Source organism: Sapajus apella, unplaced genomic scaffold (assembly GCF_009761245.1).
Source record: "Sapajus apella isolate SASKATOON/1434 unplaced genomic scaffold, GSC_monkey_1.0 scaffold1, whole genome shotgun sequence".
Lineage (NCBI taxonomy): Eukaryota > Metazoa > Chordata > Mammalia > Primates > Cebidae > Sapajus > Sapajus apella.
The window spans coordinates 72165749-72179993 of NW_022436941.1; the positions used below are offsets into that span (position 1 = coordinate 72165749).

Genomic DNA, 14245 nt, shown 5'->3' on the forward strand with positions numbered 1-14245 from the left:
TTCCAGGTTCAAGCAATTCTCCTGCCTCAGACTTCCGAGTAGCTGGGACTACAGGCGCACACCACCGTGCCCAGCTAATTTTTGTATTTTTTTAGTACAGACAGGGTTTTACCATGCTGGCCAGGATGGTCTCAATCTCTTGATCTCATGATCTGCCCGCCTTGGCCTCCCAAAGTGGTGGGATTACAGGCGTGAGCAACCACGCCCAGCCATAGTCCTATTAAGTCTTTTAACCACATTGTATTAAAGTTACTTTCTAAATACTGTTCTTCCCTCCTTAAACTGCCTGACACGAAGCAGCTGTTCAATAAAGAGTTCTTGAGAATCACAAAATGGACGAGGGAATAAATTAATAAATAATTGTTCTGCTCATGCCTTCAGCAACTCATGAAAATTATATTACTGTATGTACTGTTCTACATAGCAGAGCAATTTACTTTCATAAATGTTAAATAGTAGAATAATTTACTTTCCTAATTCACAACCAAACCTCTGTACACCTTCTCCTCTACATGTCATTCTTTCACAGCAAAATTATTGCTTCATACAGTAAGAGAAATTTTCTAGGTATATCTGATATGTTTTACTCAACATTCTGTCAAACTCTGAAGAACAAAGACCCCCCACCAAACAGTGTTTGTTTTAAACCAAGTGGAGATTGTGAATAGGATGAGAATGCTGTAAGTATAAAGAAAGTGTAGCAGATACTTGGTTGATTTCATTAAACCATCTGGTATGATTTCTTGGCACTGATTTATCCACAAAAGTGCTACTGCAGGCTAGGCATGGTGGTGAACACCTATAATCCCAGCACTGTGGGAGGCTGAAGTGGGGGGGTGGCTTGAGTCCAGGAGTTCAAGACCAGCCTGGGCAATATCATGAGACCCTGTCTCTACAAAAAACATTTGAAAAAAAAATCTAGGTGGGTGTGGTGACATGTGCCTGTGGTCCCAGCTACTTGGGAGGCTGAGCTGGGATGATTGCTCGAGGCCAGGAGTTCAAGATTCCAGTGAGTCTTAATTACACCACTGCACTCCAGCCTAGTTGACAGCCTAAGACCCTGCTTCAAAAATTTAAAAAGTGCTACTGTACTAATAGAATTAGAATTAGTCTAAGAGTTCCTCAAGATCAGAAGATATGTCTCATTCATTGTGAGGTCAGTACATGAATAAGATGGGGTCCAGCAAATGTTTTCTGAATCTAGTTGCAAAATTTCAAATCAAGTTTAAATATATGCTATTCGATTAAGAGAAATCAGTTCCACATATAATAGATACAGTAACTGCCTCTTTAAAAAGCTCTAATAAAGGCAAATGTATCATCATTTTAATATTTTCTCTGAATTTGCAAAGCAGTTAACTAATACAATCTTATTCATAACCATGGATTAACATAAATTTAAGGCTTTTGGGATACTAGTAAGGGCTAAATAAAAAAGGTGTCCCCAAGGCCAGCTGTAGTGGCTCATGCCTGTAATCCCAGCACTTTTGGGAGACCAAGGTGGGTGGATCACCTAAGGTTAGGAGGTTGAGACCAGTCTGGCCAACATGGCAAAACTTCACCTCTACTAAAAATACAAAAATTAGCCAGGCATGGTGGCACACACCTGTAGTCCCAGCTACTAGGGAGGCTGAGGCAGGAGAATCACTTGAACCCAGAAGGTGGAGGTTGCAGTGAACCAAGATTGCAAGACTGTGCTCCAGCCTGGGCAACAAAGTGAGACCAGGAAAGGGAAAGGGAAGGGGAAGGGGAAGGAGAAGAGCAAGGGGAAGGGGTAAAGAGGTCCCCAGTTAAAAAATATGAAGAATTCTCATGGGTTTCTTTACGGTATGAATACCTTAGGGTTGTTAATATAATCCAGAATTAGGATGTAATATAGTTTCCAAAAAAAAATTGGCTGGGGAATTCATGAGTATCACATGAAACCAGTGTATTCAACACTGGGAAAACAGAGCTTTAAATAAATTATTATAAAGTATTGCTCAACATCAAATAATAAGTATTAATTTTTAAATTAAAAAGATCAGCAAATTGTATATTATATTTTGTTAAAAAAATTTACAAGGAACCCTTACTGTTGGTGGAAATGTAAATTAGTACGGCCATTATGGAAATAGTATGGAGGTTCCTCAAAATATTAAAAATGGAACTATCATATGATCCAGTAATTTCACTATTAGGTATATATCCAAAGGAAATAAAATCAGTATGTTGAAGAGATATCTGCACTCCCATGTTCACTACAGTAGAATTCACAATAGCAAGGCATGGAATCAGCTTAACTGTCCATCAATAGATGAACAGATAAAGAAAATGTAGTGTGTATACAACCATACATATACAATCACAATGGAATACTCTTCAGCCTTAAAAAAGAAGGAAATCCTGTCACTTGCAACAACATGGATGAACCTAGAGGACATTATGTTAAGTGAAATTAGCAGGAACAAGAAAATAAATGTCACATGTTTTCACTTATATGTGGAATCTAAAAAACAAACTCATAGAAACAGAGTAAAATGGTGGGTTCTGGGGTTGGCAGGGGTGGGCTACAGTATGGACTGGGATATATTGCTCAAAGGGTACAAAATTTTAGTTAGACAGGAGGAGTAAGTTCAAGAACTCTAATGTACAACAGGATGACTACAGTTAATAACACTATGTTACAGTCTTGAAATTGCTGAGTAGATTTTTAAGTGTTCTCACTATAAAATATGACAAGTGTATGAGATAATGCTATTAAAGTCAGTGAGTTTGAGTCTGACTTCCTAATCAATATTCTCATAGATTTAGGAGAAATTAGGCAAGTAGAATGGAATGTATTACTTATAAATCTATAACTATTTTATAAAAAGTATCTGCTTCTAAATATTCAGAAATTTTTCTTATATAAAATACATGTTTACATGTGTACCACTGTATAGCTGCACTTAAATAACCCTATCTAAATCAAGAGTACAAAATTATATAACACAAATAGGAACTCCATTAACTTATAAAATCAGAATGCTCACCTGATTATCTGAGAGCCACATAGCTGTCAATTGCTGTAGCTTTGTAAAGCTAAAGGGCAAATTTTTTAATCTGTAGGAAAAAATACAAACAAAAATTAAGCTTAAAATGAGAAAATTTAAAATGAATGAGGGCTCAATCTAATGGTTTTCTGAAAAATGCTATATAATTGCATATGAAAATAGAAGAAAAAAAGAGAACAGTCCAATATACTTCTTTGTATAGGACATAAGACAAAATATCTAGTTTTATAAGAATTAGTTTCAAAAATATAATTCTTCAATTGACTCAATTCACCTGGCAAGAAAATGGGTAAATAATAACCTTAAAAATCTCTTAAAAAATAAGTTAATTGTCCCTGCCTTAGAAAAGGACACATTAAGGAATGTCTCATAAAACTGCTTTGGTTTATTTGTATTTAGAGAGAACAAACTGTTATAGGAAGCACTCTTAGTGATAGTTTATTATAAAAACTGCACTGTTCTCTATTTGTGAGCCAGCAGTTACATAATCTAGAAGACTATCATAAGATGATAATGAGTAAAAACAAAGTACAGTCATTCCTCAGTATCCATGAGAGATTGGTTCCAGGCTCTCCCTCAGATATCAAAATCTGCAGATGCTCAAATCCCTTAAATAAAATTGTATATATCTGTGTATAACCTATGCACATCTCCCTCCACCTCCATATATTTTAAATCATTTCTAGGGTACTTATAATACCTACTAGAATATAAATGCTATGTAAATAGTTGGTATACTGTATTGTTTAGGGAATAACAACGCAAAAGTTGGTACACGTTTTCAGTATCAACACATTTTTTTTCCAAATATTTTTGATCTGAAGTTGTTTGAATCCACAGTTGCAGAACCCACAAATACAGAGGGTCAACTATAATATACTCATTAGAATACTAAATGAAAATATCCTATTTAACAGAGTCATCTTATTTCAGCCATGCTATCTTATGCCTAACTAGTCTTCCATGCCTATCTTTCAAGGTAATTTGCACAACCTACTGCTCTAGTTTGGAAGTAGGAATTAAAGAGTGAACAGTGACTTAAGAAAGCAGTGGTTCTTTTAAATAAAACAGGGGTTAGGATATCATAACTAGTCAGAAAATTGAGTTTAAATTAAAGCTCTACCTTACAAGCTATGTGAGTCACCTTAAATCTAAGTCTTAAATCCCTCCTACATAAAACGGGAATACTATAATACTATTTCATAGAGCTGTTTTGAAGGCTTCATAAGACACTATGAAAGCAAAAAGTAAAAACACTCTACAAATGCTGTTTAATCATCATTAATATCTTTACCTCAGGAAAAAGTATGGACTGTTTTTAACTGAAACATTGTTCCAGTTTACAACTGGAACTCAATCTAATGGTTTTCTGAAAAATGCTCTATATATTGCAAAAAAAGTTATGAAAAATACTCCACATTTATAAAAGAAATAAATAGATTTTCCCTTTTAAATTATTAATTTTCACGTACATAGGAAAGCCATTTAAGAACCTCTTCTGAATTAACCTAACTAAATATTATTCAGAAAATAACTTAATAATGATCAATTTGCTCTGCACCTTGGCTTTGTTGAAACCAAACCTCTGCCCAGGAAAATATTAGCAACATACTAGATATATTCTAAAGTTGTTTTGTTAAATAGCAATATTAAGGTGAAGACATGACTTTAGGAATAAAAGGAAACTATAAGGAAAGAATAAAGGTTGTCTACCTAAGTTAACTCAAAATGAACAGTAACAACCACTGTATGATAAATTAAAATAAGATACAATTAGACCACTCTTTCTATTTAAAGAAAAAATAAAAAGATACAGCAAGTCCTCATTTAACATTATTGCTAGGTTCTTGGAAACCATAACTTTTATAGAAACTGTGTATGGCAGGTCCTCAAATAATGTCATTTTCTTATAACACTGATGAACGAAAGAAATTGGGTTTTATTATGTGTTGTTTCACTCAAAGTCACACTTTCCAAGAGCCTATCAATAACAATGAGGACTTACTATGTATATTTAAAGAGAAACAAGCGCTAGCTATTCTATCACATATCATATGAAACTTAATTTCATCTAACCAATGTCTCCTATAAACCAACTGATGAATATAGTATTACAAACCTATTGTCACTTAAATTTATGACTTTTAATTTTTGCATATCACCCATTTCCTCTGGAAGTGTCTCAAGTTTATTGGAATGGAGAAACAGCACAGTTATATTTTTCCAGCTTCCAATCTGAAAGATAAATATAAAGTGAAGACAAAAAAATTTTGCCTACAGGTTGATCAACATATAAAAAACAACATTTTTGAAAGTTATGAAAAATACTCCACGTTTATAGAAGAAATAGACTTTCCCTTTTTAATTATTAATTTTCATGTACATAGGAAAGCATTTAAGAACCTCTTCTAAACGAATTCTTATTCAGAAAATAATAAACCATATAATTATATAGTTTATATATAATTAAGTTACATAAACTATATATAGTTTATGTAATTTAATAAATTATATATTAATAAACTATATAACAACTTAATTCTTTTTAGAAAGAAATAAATGTAGTCACCACGGATAGCTAAAATAATCAAAAAAAGATGAAAAGACAAAAATCCAAACTAATTTAAAATACATTACCTCGGGGGGCAACTGTTGTAAGTAATTATGATCAGCGGCAAAAGTTCTTAAGTTAGTAAGCTGCCCAATAGATGAAGGCAAAGCTTCAACTTCATTAAAACTACAATCCAGTTCTTCTACTGATATTAACCTTTAATTTAAAAAGGAAACGCATATTATTTTTTAAAGGTTTCCTATATACAATCCAAAATTTCATAACATATAAACATTTGAACTTGACTTTGAAAATCTAGTGAAACCAGGCCTGGCGCGGTGGCTCAAGCCTGTAATCCCAGCACTTTGGGAGGCCGAGGCGGGTGGATCACGAGGTCAAGAGATCGAGACCATCCTAGTCAACATGGTGAAACCCCGTCTCTACTAAAAATGCAAAAAAAAAACATTAGCTGGGCATGGTGGCGCGTGCCTGTAATCCCAGCTACTGAGGAGGTTGAGGCAGGAGAATTGCCTGAACCCAGGAGGCGGAGGTTGCGGTGAGCCGAGATCGCGCCATTGCACTCCAGCCTGGGTAACAAGGGTGAAACTCCGTCTCAAAAAAAAAAAAAAAAAAATCTAGTGAAACCATTTCACAAAGCTAAATTTCACCAATAAGTAGGTCTGACTATTATAAACATACCCAACCTGTATACTAATTACTTAAATGTTCACAAAATCTTTAGTCAGCCGAGCGAAGCGGCTCGTGCCTGTAATCCCAGCACTTTGGGAGTCCGAGCCGGGTGGATCATGAGGTCAAGAGATTGAGACCATCCTGGCCAACATGGTGAAACCCCATTTCTACTAAAACTACAAAAAATTAGCCACGCGGTGGTGCGTGCCTGTAGTCCCAGCTACATGGGAAGCTGAGGCAGGAGAACTGCCTGAAACCGGAAAACAGAAGTTGCAAGTGACCTGGCATCATGGCCACTGCACTCCAAGCCCAGCAATGAAAGCAAGACTCCGTCTCAAAAAAAAAAAAAGTTAGGTCATTTATGCAAATATCTGAAAATATATATGACATGGTGAACTGAAAGAAAAATCTTCGAGGGTGTATAATTCACAAAAAACTTACCCTCCTATAGAGTCTGGTAGATACATTAACTGGTTTTCATCTATTTTAAGAGTTGTTATATTCTTCAACAAACCTATTGAGAGAAGAAACAACATACAATTTTTCATCTTAAACTATAAGCAAGTCCACCAACAGTCAATGTGAGACATATTACATCTGACAAAAATTAGAAAGAACTTTCCTAACAAACTTATCTAAAAGAGATACCACTCCCAATCCCAACATTCTATTCCCTCATCCTATACTTTCAATCTTCATTCACATCACCATTTAACATAGTGTACATTTGTTTATTAACTCTGACTAAAATATAAGCTTTATTGATAGTAGGAACTTTTAGTCTTAAAAGTTCTACTTTCATTGCTCACTGCTGTAGCTCTGTTCCTAAAAACAACGGCATGGCACAGAAAAGACAGACAATATAAACTTGTTGAATTAATAGACTAAAGAAATGGCTGGGCGCGATGGTGCGTGCCTGCAGTTGCAGCTACGCGGAAGGCTGAGGCCGGGGAATTGCTTGTACCCAGAGGACGGAGGTTGCAGTGAGCTGAGATGGAGCCACTGCACTCCAGCCTGGGCGACAGAACAATACTCCATTTAACGGTACTATGAAGGTAGTTCATAACAGGTATATAACAAACTATTCCATATATACTCAATACCAAAACAGTAAAATATCTTCTAAGTTTAAAAAGTGTTGATTAGAGTAGAATCGTAACAAACTTGTAAAAACGTACTTTTAGCTACAACCACCATGTGATTTGAGAAATACATAAAAATATTTTTAGTTTTTATATTAAAACATCAAAAAGATGTCAAGATTGAAGTTTTGGGTCCTTTCAACAAAATAATTCGATTCCACTGACATATAACTGAACAAGCAACTACACAAATACAGACTCAATTATAGATCTCTCATGATTTGTTCAACTGATCTGTTTTCTTATCTGAGCATGTACAGGATATTATTGTGACTTAATTTATCTGCAGTTTTTAATCCATGTGAAATTGGAATTTATAAACGGACTTTGGATTAAATATGTCTGCCTTTCTAAGGTTGCAAATGTTACATTAAATGATTTATGTTGTAAATGACCAAAAAAAAAAAAAAAAATAGAACTGAAAAAAATTACCAAAACAAAAGCTATAATAAAAGCTAAGAGTTAAACCAAATTCAGATAAATTTATTTTAAAGAATTTAAATATATTAGTAATAAAAATGAGATTTTCTTACAGTAAATAAAAAACAGTAACGTTGACAAAGAAGTAACTTGTACAACTGATCATACCAGGGAAAAATTCAAATAAAATCTGTTCCTGTGGTAATGCAGTATACCTACCTCATAACAAGTGAAATTTGAGATTATGCGGAAGCCTTGAATTTACTTTAATAAAAATTACATGAATTTGAAAGCAGTACAAACCAATAGTCTCAGGCAGCTGCTGAAGTGAATTGCTTGATAACAGGAGGTCTTGAAGGTTTTCACATGCTGAAATTCCTTCTTCAACCATTTCAATATTATTTTTAGAAACATCCAAATATGTGAGCTGTTTCAAACTACCAATAAACTATAAATAAAAAAAAAAAAAATGAATCTAATGACTTTAACATCATTAATTTGTAAAAAGTTTAGGCAATAAATCTGATACCAAGTTTTAATTCAAAATTAAATGCTAATACAAGAAAGAAGACTCCCAGACAGCTTTATAAATGCCATTAGAAATGTATTCAGTAATAAAGCTAAGATCTCCTACTAACTGTAGCCTAGCAGAAGTGACAAATGACATATACTTTGGGAATTCAGCTGTCCATTGTCTCCTAAGGAGACCACATATATGGGGATTCTTGTGTTTCTTTATGGAAGTAAACAATTTGTCAGTTGTTAAAACAGAAAGTTCATGGAAAATATACCAGTTTACCAATTTCTTGGGAAAACCAAATTGGGACATAAGTTCAATTGATACCACTGGAAAGGACACACTCAACAGTATTAAAAAGAGATTTACAAATGTTTATTATGAGAAAGATTATAATCAAGGATGTGCTCACGGCAAAAAAAATATAATTTCCTACTGTTTAACAAAGAATAATCCAATTTCTTTTTATTAATTAAAAGTAATTATAAAAGGTGCAATGCACAAAACTGCAAAGGAGAGCCAGAAATAAGTGATGCCATTTAAAATTTCATATACATACCCCTGGAATAAAAGTCAGTCTATTAGCATCCATCCAAAACTCTTTTAATCCACTTAGTTGCTCAAGTACTTCAGGCTGTTGGGATTGGGGTAGGGAATAGCAGTAATTCAATTAATTTACATGAATATCTTTATCTGGCAAAAGAAGCCCTGGGAATTTCTAATAACCTTTAGTTTCAAATCATTAAATTAAAGGAGTAGGGGGAAGAAAAATAAAAAAGCAGGGCCAGGATGTGAGCCTTTCCATTGCATTATAATTACTATAGTAAAATTATTAATGGAGAAATCAAAGAGACAGTCCACAGAATTAGGTTACAAAAAAAAAACATTTAAGCTTTGGATTACACAATAGGGTCAAATATTTATATAATTAGTAAAGAAATAAAAAAAATAGGACCCACTGCTTAGAAGTAGACAATAAAAACATACACTTATTCATTATCAATAAGAAGATACAGTCTTTTAGAAAACAGAAAAATTACAAATGTTCCCTGGTAACATTCATCAAGAGGGAGATAAAAGACAATATACATCCCAAATGTTCATAATCAGGGAAAGGTAAACAAAGTCAAAACCACATGATACAAATATACTGTAATTTAAACCTCTAGTAAAAACTTCTAATTACATGGTAGAAAATTCTTTATAAGATGGTGTTGAGGACATAAAAATTAATCCAAGTGTTGTGGCAGACCTTCAGATCCTGGCAAAATTTGCTCCTGGGCATTGTCCCTTCAAGGCTGCCCTCTTCAAAGTTATTTCTATCACCTCACAAAGTCACGTGAATCAATGATCATGTGATGACACAGAGTACCATCATATCTAATGACCACAGTTAACAGTCCTACATAAAAGGAATGCCAATCAGATTTACTATTAACATATAAATATAGATACAAATTCCAAATGTAATTTAAAAGAAATTTCCTTTTGTGCATTACTGTTATAATTCTACTGTAAGTTTTTAAAAGTGTACAATGTTGGAAGGCCAAAATAGTACAAAAACGAATGATGATTTTGAAATCTTTTTGGATTCTTAAAATGAACAAATGAGATTTTCTAAAGTTAATACAGAAACAGATTATAGAACAAATATTGAGAAAGGACATAATAGATAAGTAATTTCAGAAGCACAGCATGTATTTTAGAGAATGAGGTACTACTCCAAACCACCATGTTCCTCCTCAAGTCTCAGCTGAAATTTATACTATTAACACAATATCCATAGAGCAATACTACAGCAAACAGTTCTGAGAAATTCCTATCCTTAAAACCATCATTTGTGAGCTACCACAATTTTAAACAACGAATTTGCAAACTAATTTAAAAGTTGAATAATAATGATACTCAGCTTGACTAATTCCTCTTCAAAAAAAAAAAAAAAAAAACTAGCTTCAAAAAAAAAAAATCTTGGAAAACTCACTAAAGACAAAAAACTACTTACATACTGCTCCTTTCCTTTTAGATTCAGCCTCATAGTGCACTTGGCATACAAAGGTTCTCATTACCACTTCAAAAATAACAGTTGTTTCACTTAATGATTTTCCCCTTAGCTATTAAGTAACATTATAGAGAAGTATCTTATTACTGAATAAATTCACAAGCAATACCCCATGGAGCTATCTCTGATTCAGAGCTACTTTTACCTGCTGCACTCCAGACTGATGTTTCTCACTGTATAATCACTCAAATTTTCTGCTTCCTATGCTAAAAACTGTTTAGGTATCTCTTCCATGGACCTCTCACTGATTTTACATTTTATCCTCACTTTTGATCAGAATTTTATCTGTCTGGTTAATTTTTCTATCTGTCTGGAAAGTTCTGGCTAAGAACTTTCATATCTTGTAACTAAAGAAAAAAGAAGTAAACCTTTATCTAACTTTTAAGAGAAATACATTAATTTTCACATTTTGTTCTTGATCAAATATAGGAATTTAGGGAAAGTGACACTGATGAGAACTTACCACTTCCGTGAATTCATTACTTCCCAAATCCAGTCTTTCCAGCTGGGTCAGTCTATTCATGGTTCTATTCATAATGGAGTAATAAAAAATTAACTACAAAAATATCAATTACATGGAAGCTTTCAAAACACAGTTTAAAACATTCTTATGGACTATGCAGTTATTTATGGACTTTCACATGTTGACAAAATAATGTATATATTTCACATATATAATATATGAAATTATATATTTTTGGAGACAGGGTTTCGCTCTTGTTGCCCAGACTGGAGTGCAATCTCAGCTCACTGCAACCTCCACCCCCTAGGTTCAAGCGATTCTCCTGCCTCAGCCTCCCAAGTAGCTGGGATTATGGGAATGTGTCACCAAACCCGGCTAATTTTTTTGTATTTTTAATAGAGACCGGGTTTTTCCCTGTTGGTCAGGCTGGTTTCGAACTCCTGACTTCAGGTAATCCACCTGCCTCAGCCTCCCAAAGTGCTGGGATTACAGGTGTGAGCCACCATGCCCAGACATAAAAATATATTTTCTAAAAAATTTAAAAAGATTTCTAGATAAAATGAATTATCCACTATTATCTTATTTTGTCTTTTCATCGCTCTTTCCATTTATATTTTTAAGAAGCAACTGGAATAAATTTAAACCCACAGGCCAGAATATGAATAGAGTTTTCACTTCTTCACATAATAAACTTTCATATAGTACAAGTCAGCTAATAAATTTTGGCAGATGCCTAGTAATAACTACCATAATTATAAAAATCCTTTTTCTAAACTGCTCATATATTTTTAAGACTTTAAGATAACTGTAACTCTGAAAATTTTCAAAATGCTAAAAACGGTACATGGTATATTACACCTCATATGTTCAAATTAAAGCCAGCACAATTCAAAATAAAGTTTTATATAAATCAAAATTAGTAGTTGACACTTATTTTAAATAACAGCAATAATATACCATTCTTAACTTCCAACTTAACATCAACACTTCTCGGAAACTACAGAAACTTGAAAGATACACAAATCAGTTTTGTAATGAAATAAACTATGTTGCACTTTTATCTTTTAATCTCTCCTTTAACAAAGGTACTTTTGAAACTAATTCAAGCAAACATTTATGCTCTTAAGTTGCTATTTTTGTATAACCCCTATTATTTAATACACTGAGATGATACCAGTTACCCAGATAAGAAATTCTGTATTACAGATTTTGTAGGATATGACAAAATGAGAGCAAAATATAGTTATAATCACAATATCAGTATATTACATTAATATGTTAACACATTGAAAATGAATATCATTTAAAATCCACAGGCACTTTTGATTTATGGCACAAACAACACAGACTATTTCTATCTTCTTTGGAATTTTAACAAAAATTAGTAATAAGTAAAATAAAAGTTGCAACATTTCTCCAGTTTTTTAGTTAAAAAATATAACAAACACCATCATTGTAATGACACTGTTATTAGTCTACATTAGAAGAGAATTTTCCCTTTACATTTTAAATATGCCATTCTGTCATCATCCCTTCAATTCATCTTATAACGCCAATTTTTATAAAACTGCTTTCACTGAGACTTACTAAGTGCCTATTCTTACGTACTATAATTCTACTTCCTTACTCACATCTTTGCCCAGAAAACCTGTTAAGATCTAGCTTCCTTCATAATAAGCAAAAGGTGTTTCCAGGATCTTTCTCCAGATGTATTACATCACATGCTATGTTAGTAATTTCTTATATTCAAATAACTATACCAGGTAGAGATTTGCAAAAAGTAAATAGGAGTGTGAGGAGGAAGGGAAGACTGAAATAACAAAACATATTGTTACATTTCTTGCTTCAATATTGTTATAATGACAAGGTAACAGAAAATTCACATGCAACTATTGAGCACATAATATCAATGGAGGTAACTTGTGAAAAATAAAGCATAACACTTTTAGAATAGGGCACAAAAATGAAAAGTAGTGCACTGGAAAAATTCAATTACAGATGATGGCCTACTAAAGTTAAATTTTAAAACAATTTTAGAAAAATGTGACACAGATATGTAATAAAAAAGAAAATATATGGTCATGCCAAAAAAGTGTCTCCACTTCAACTCTTTATAGTCAATACTGACAAGTTTGGCTGTACTCATAGAAATCTCAGAAATAAAACTGCATCCCAGAATAAGATCTAGCTGCCTATGTCAAGGAGAAAACATAAACAATATCCCTCAAATTTTCTCCCATCAGTTTCTAAAATTCATTTGTATTTAACTCCGTTTACCTTCTCCTCTCCTCAAAGGCAAAGTAAAACATCTTTTATGTACTTGGTACTGTGCCCTCCAGTATTCTTTAGGCAGCATTAAATTTCACTTAACTATGTATCTAAAGCAACAGCTCTTTCTGTGGCTCTAGTCTTTGATATAGTCACATAACCTAAATGCACATGACTTTGTAATATTTAAAACTGTATCCTCTTGTTTGTGAGGTCTCCAAAGTTATCATCAGGCAAAAGCAATTAGGAAAGAGAAAGAAATAAAGAGCATCCAAATTGTTAAAGAAGAAGTAAAAATTAGCCTTGTTCACAGACAACTTTTTTTTTTTTTTTTTTTTGAGATGGATTCTTGCTCTGTCACCCAGGTTGGAGTGCAGTGGTGCGATCTTGGCTCACTGCAACCTCCACCTCCCGGCCTCCAGCGATTCTCCTGCCTCAGGCCTCAGTCTCCCAAGTAGCTGGGATTACAGGCATGCACCACCATGCCCAGCTACTTTTTTTGTATTTTTAGTAGAGAAAGGGTTTCACCATATTGGCCAGGCTGGCCTCGAACTCCTGACCTTGTGATCCGCCCGCCTTGGTCTCCCAAAGTGCTGGAATTACAGGCATGAGCCAACACACCCAGCAACATGATCTTATAGCTAGAAAAATCTAAGGACTCCATCAAAAAAACTGTTAGAACTGATAAATAAAGTGAAGTTGCAGGATACAAAATCAACATATGAAAATCAGGAGGATTTATACAGGTCAACAGCAAACAATCTGAAAAAGAAATCGAGAAAGCATTCCCATTTATAGTAGTTACAAAAAAACATAAAATACCTGAGAATCAATCTAAAGGTGTGAAAGATCTATAGGAGGAAAACTAAAACTGATATAAGAAATTTAAAGAAGACACAAAAAGTGGAAAGCTACTCCATGCTCATGGATTTTATGAATTAAAACAATACTATCCAAACAACATACAGATTCAGTGTCATCGCTATCAAACACTAATGACATTCGGAATATTTTTAAAATCCTAAAATGTATACAGAACCACAAAAGATTTCAAATAACCAACGTTGACACTGAGCAAAAAGAACAAAGTTGAAGGCATC

General features: G+C 33.5%; 1 protein-coding gene across 8 annotated transcripts in view; it reads right to left on the reverse strand.

The window, feature by feature from the left end:
- ERBIN (erbb2 interacting protein) overlaps nucleotides 1–14245 on the reverse strand; it is a 140157-nt gene that overhangs the window by 44537 nt on the left and 81375 nt on the right. For all 8 annotated transcript variants that reach the window (XM_032279407.1, XM_032279398.1, XM_032279424.1 and 5 more), the window contains 7 exons: nucleotides 10878–10941; nucleotides 8915–8989; nucleotides 8142–8286; nucleotides 6718–6790; nucleotides 5673–5802; nucleotides 5155–5270; nucleotides 3015–3084 (listed from right to left, as the gene is read on the reverse strand). In XM_032279407.1, coding sequence (XP_032135298.1) covers nucleotides 3015–3084; nucleotides 5155–5270; nucleotides 5673–5802; nucleotides 6718–6790; nucleotides 8142–8286; nucleotides 8915–8989; nucleotides 10878–10941 — 673 coding nt within the window. The remainder of the gene's footprint in view (nucleotides 1–3014; nucleotides 3085–5154; nucleotides 5271–5672; nucleotides 5803–6717; nucleotides 6791–8141; nucleotides 8287–8914; nucleotides 8990–10877; nucleotides 10942–14245) is intronic.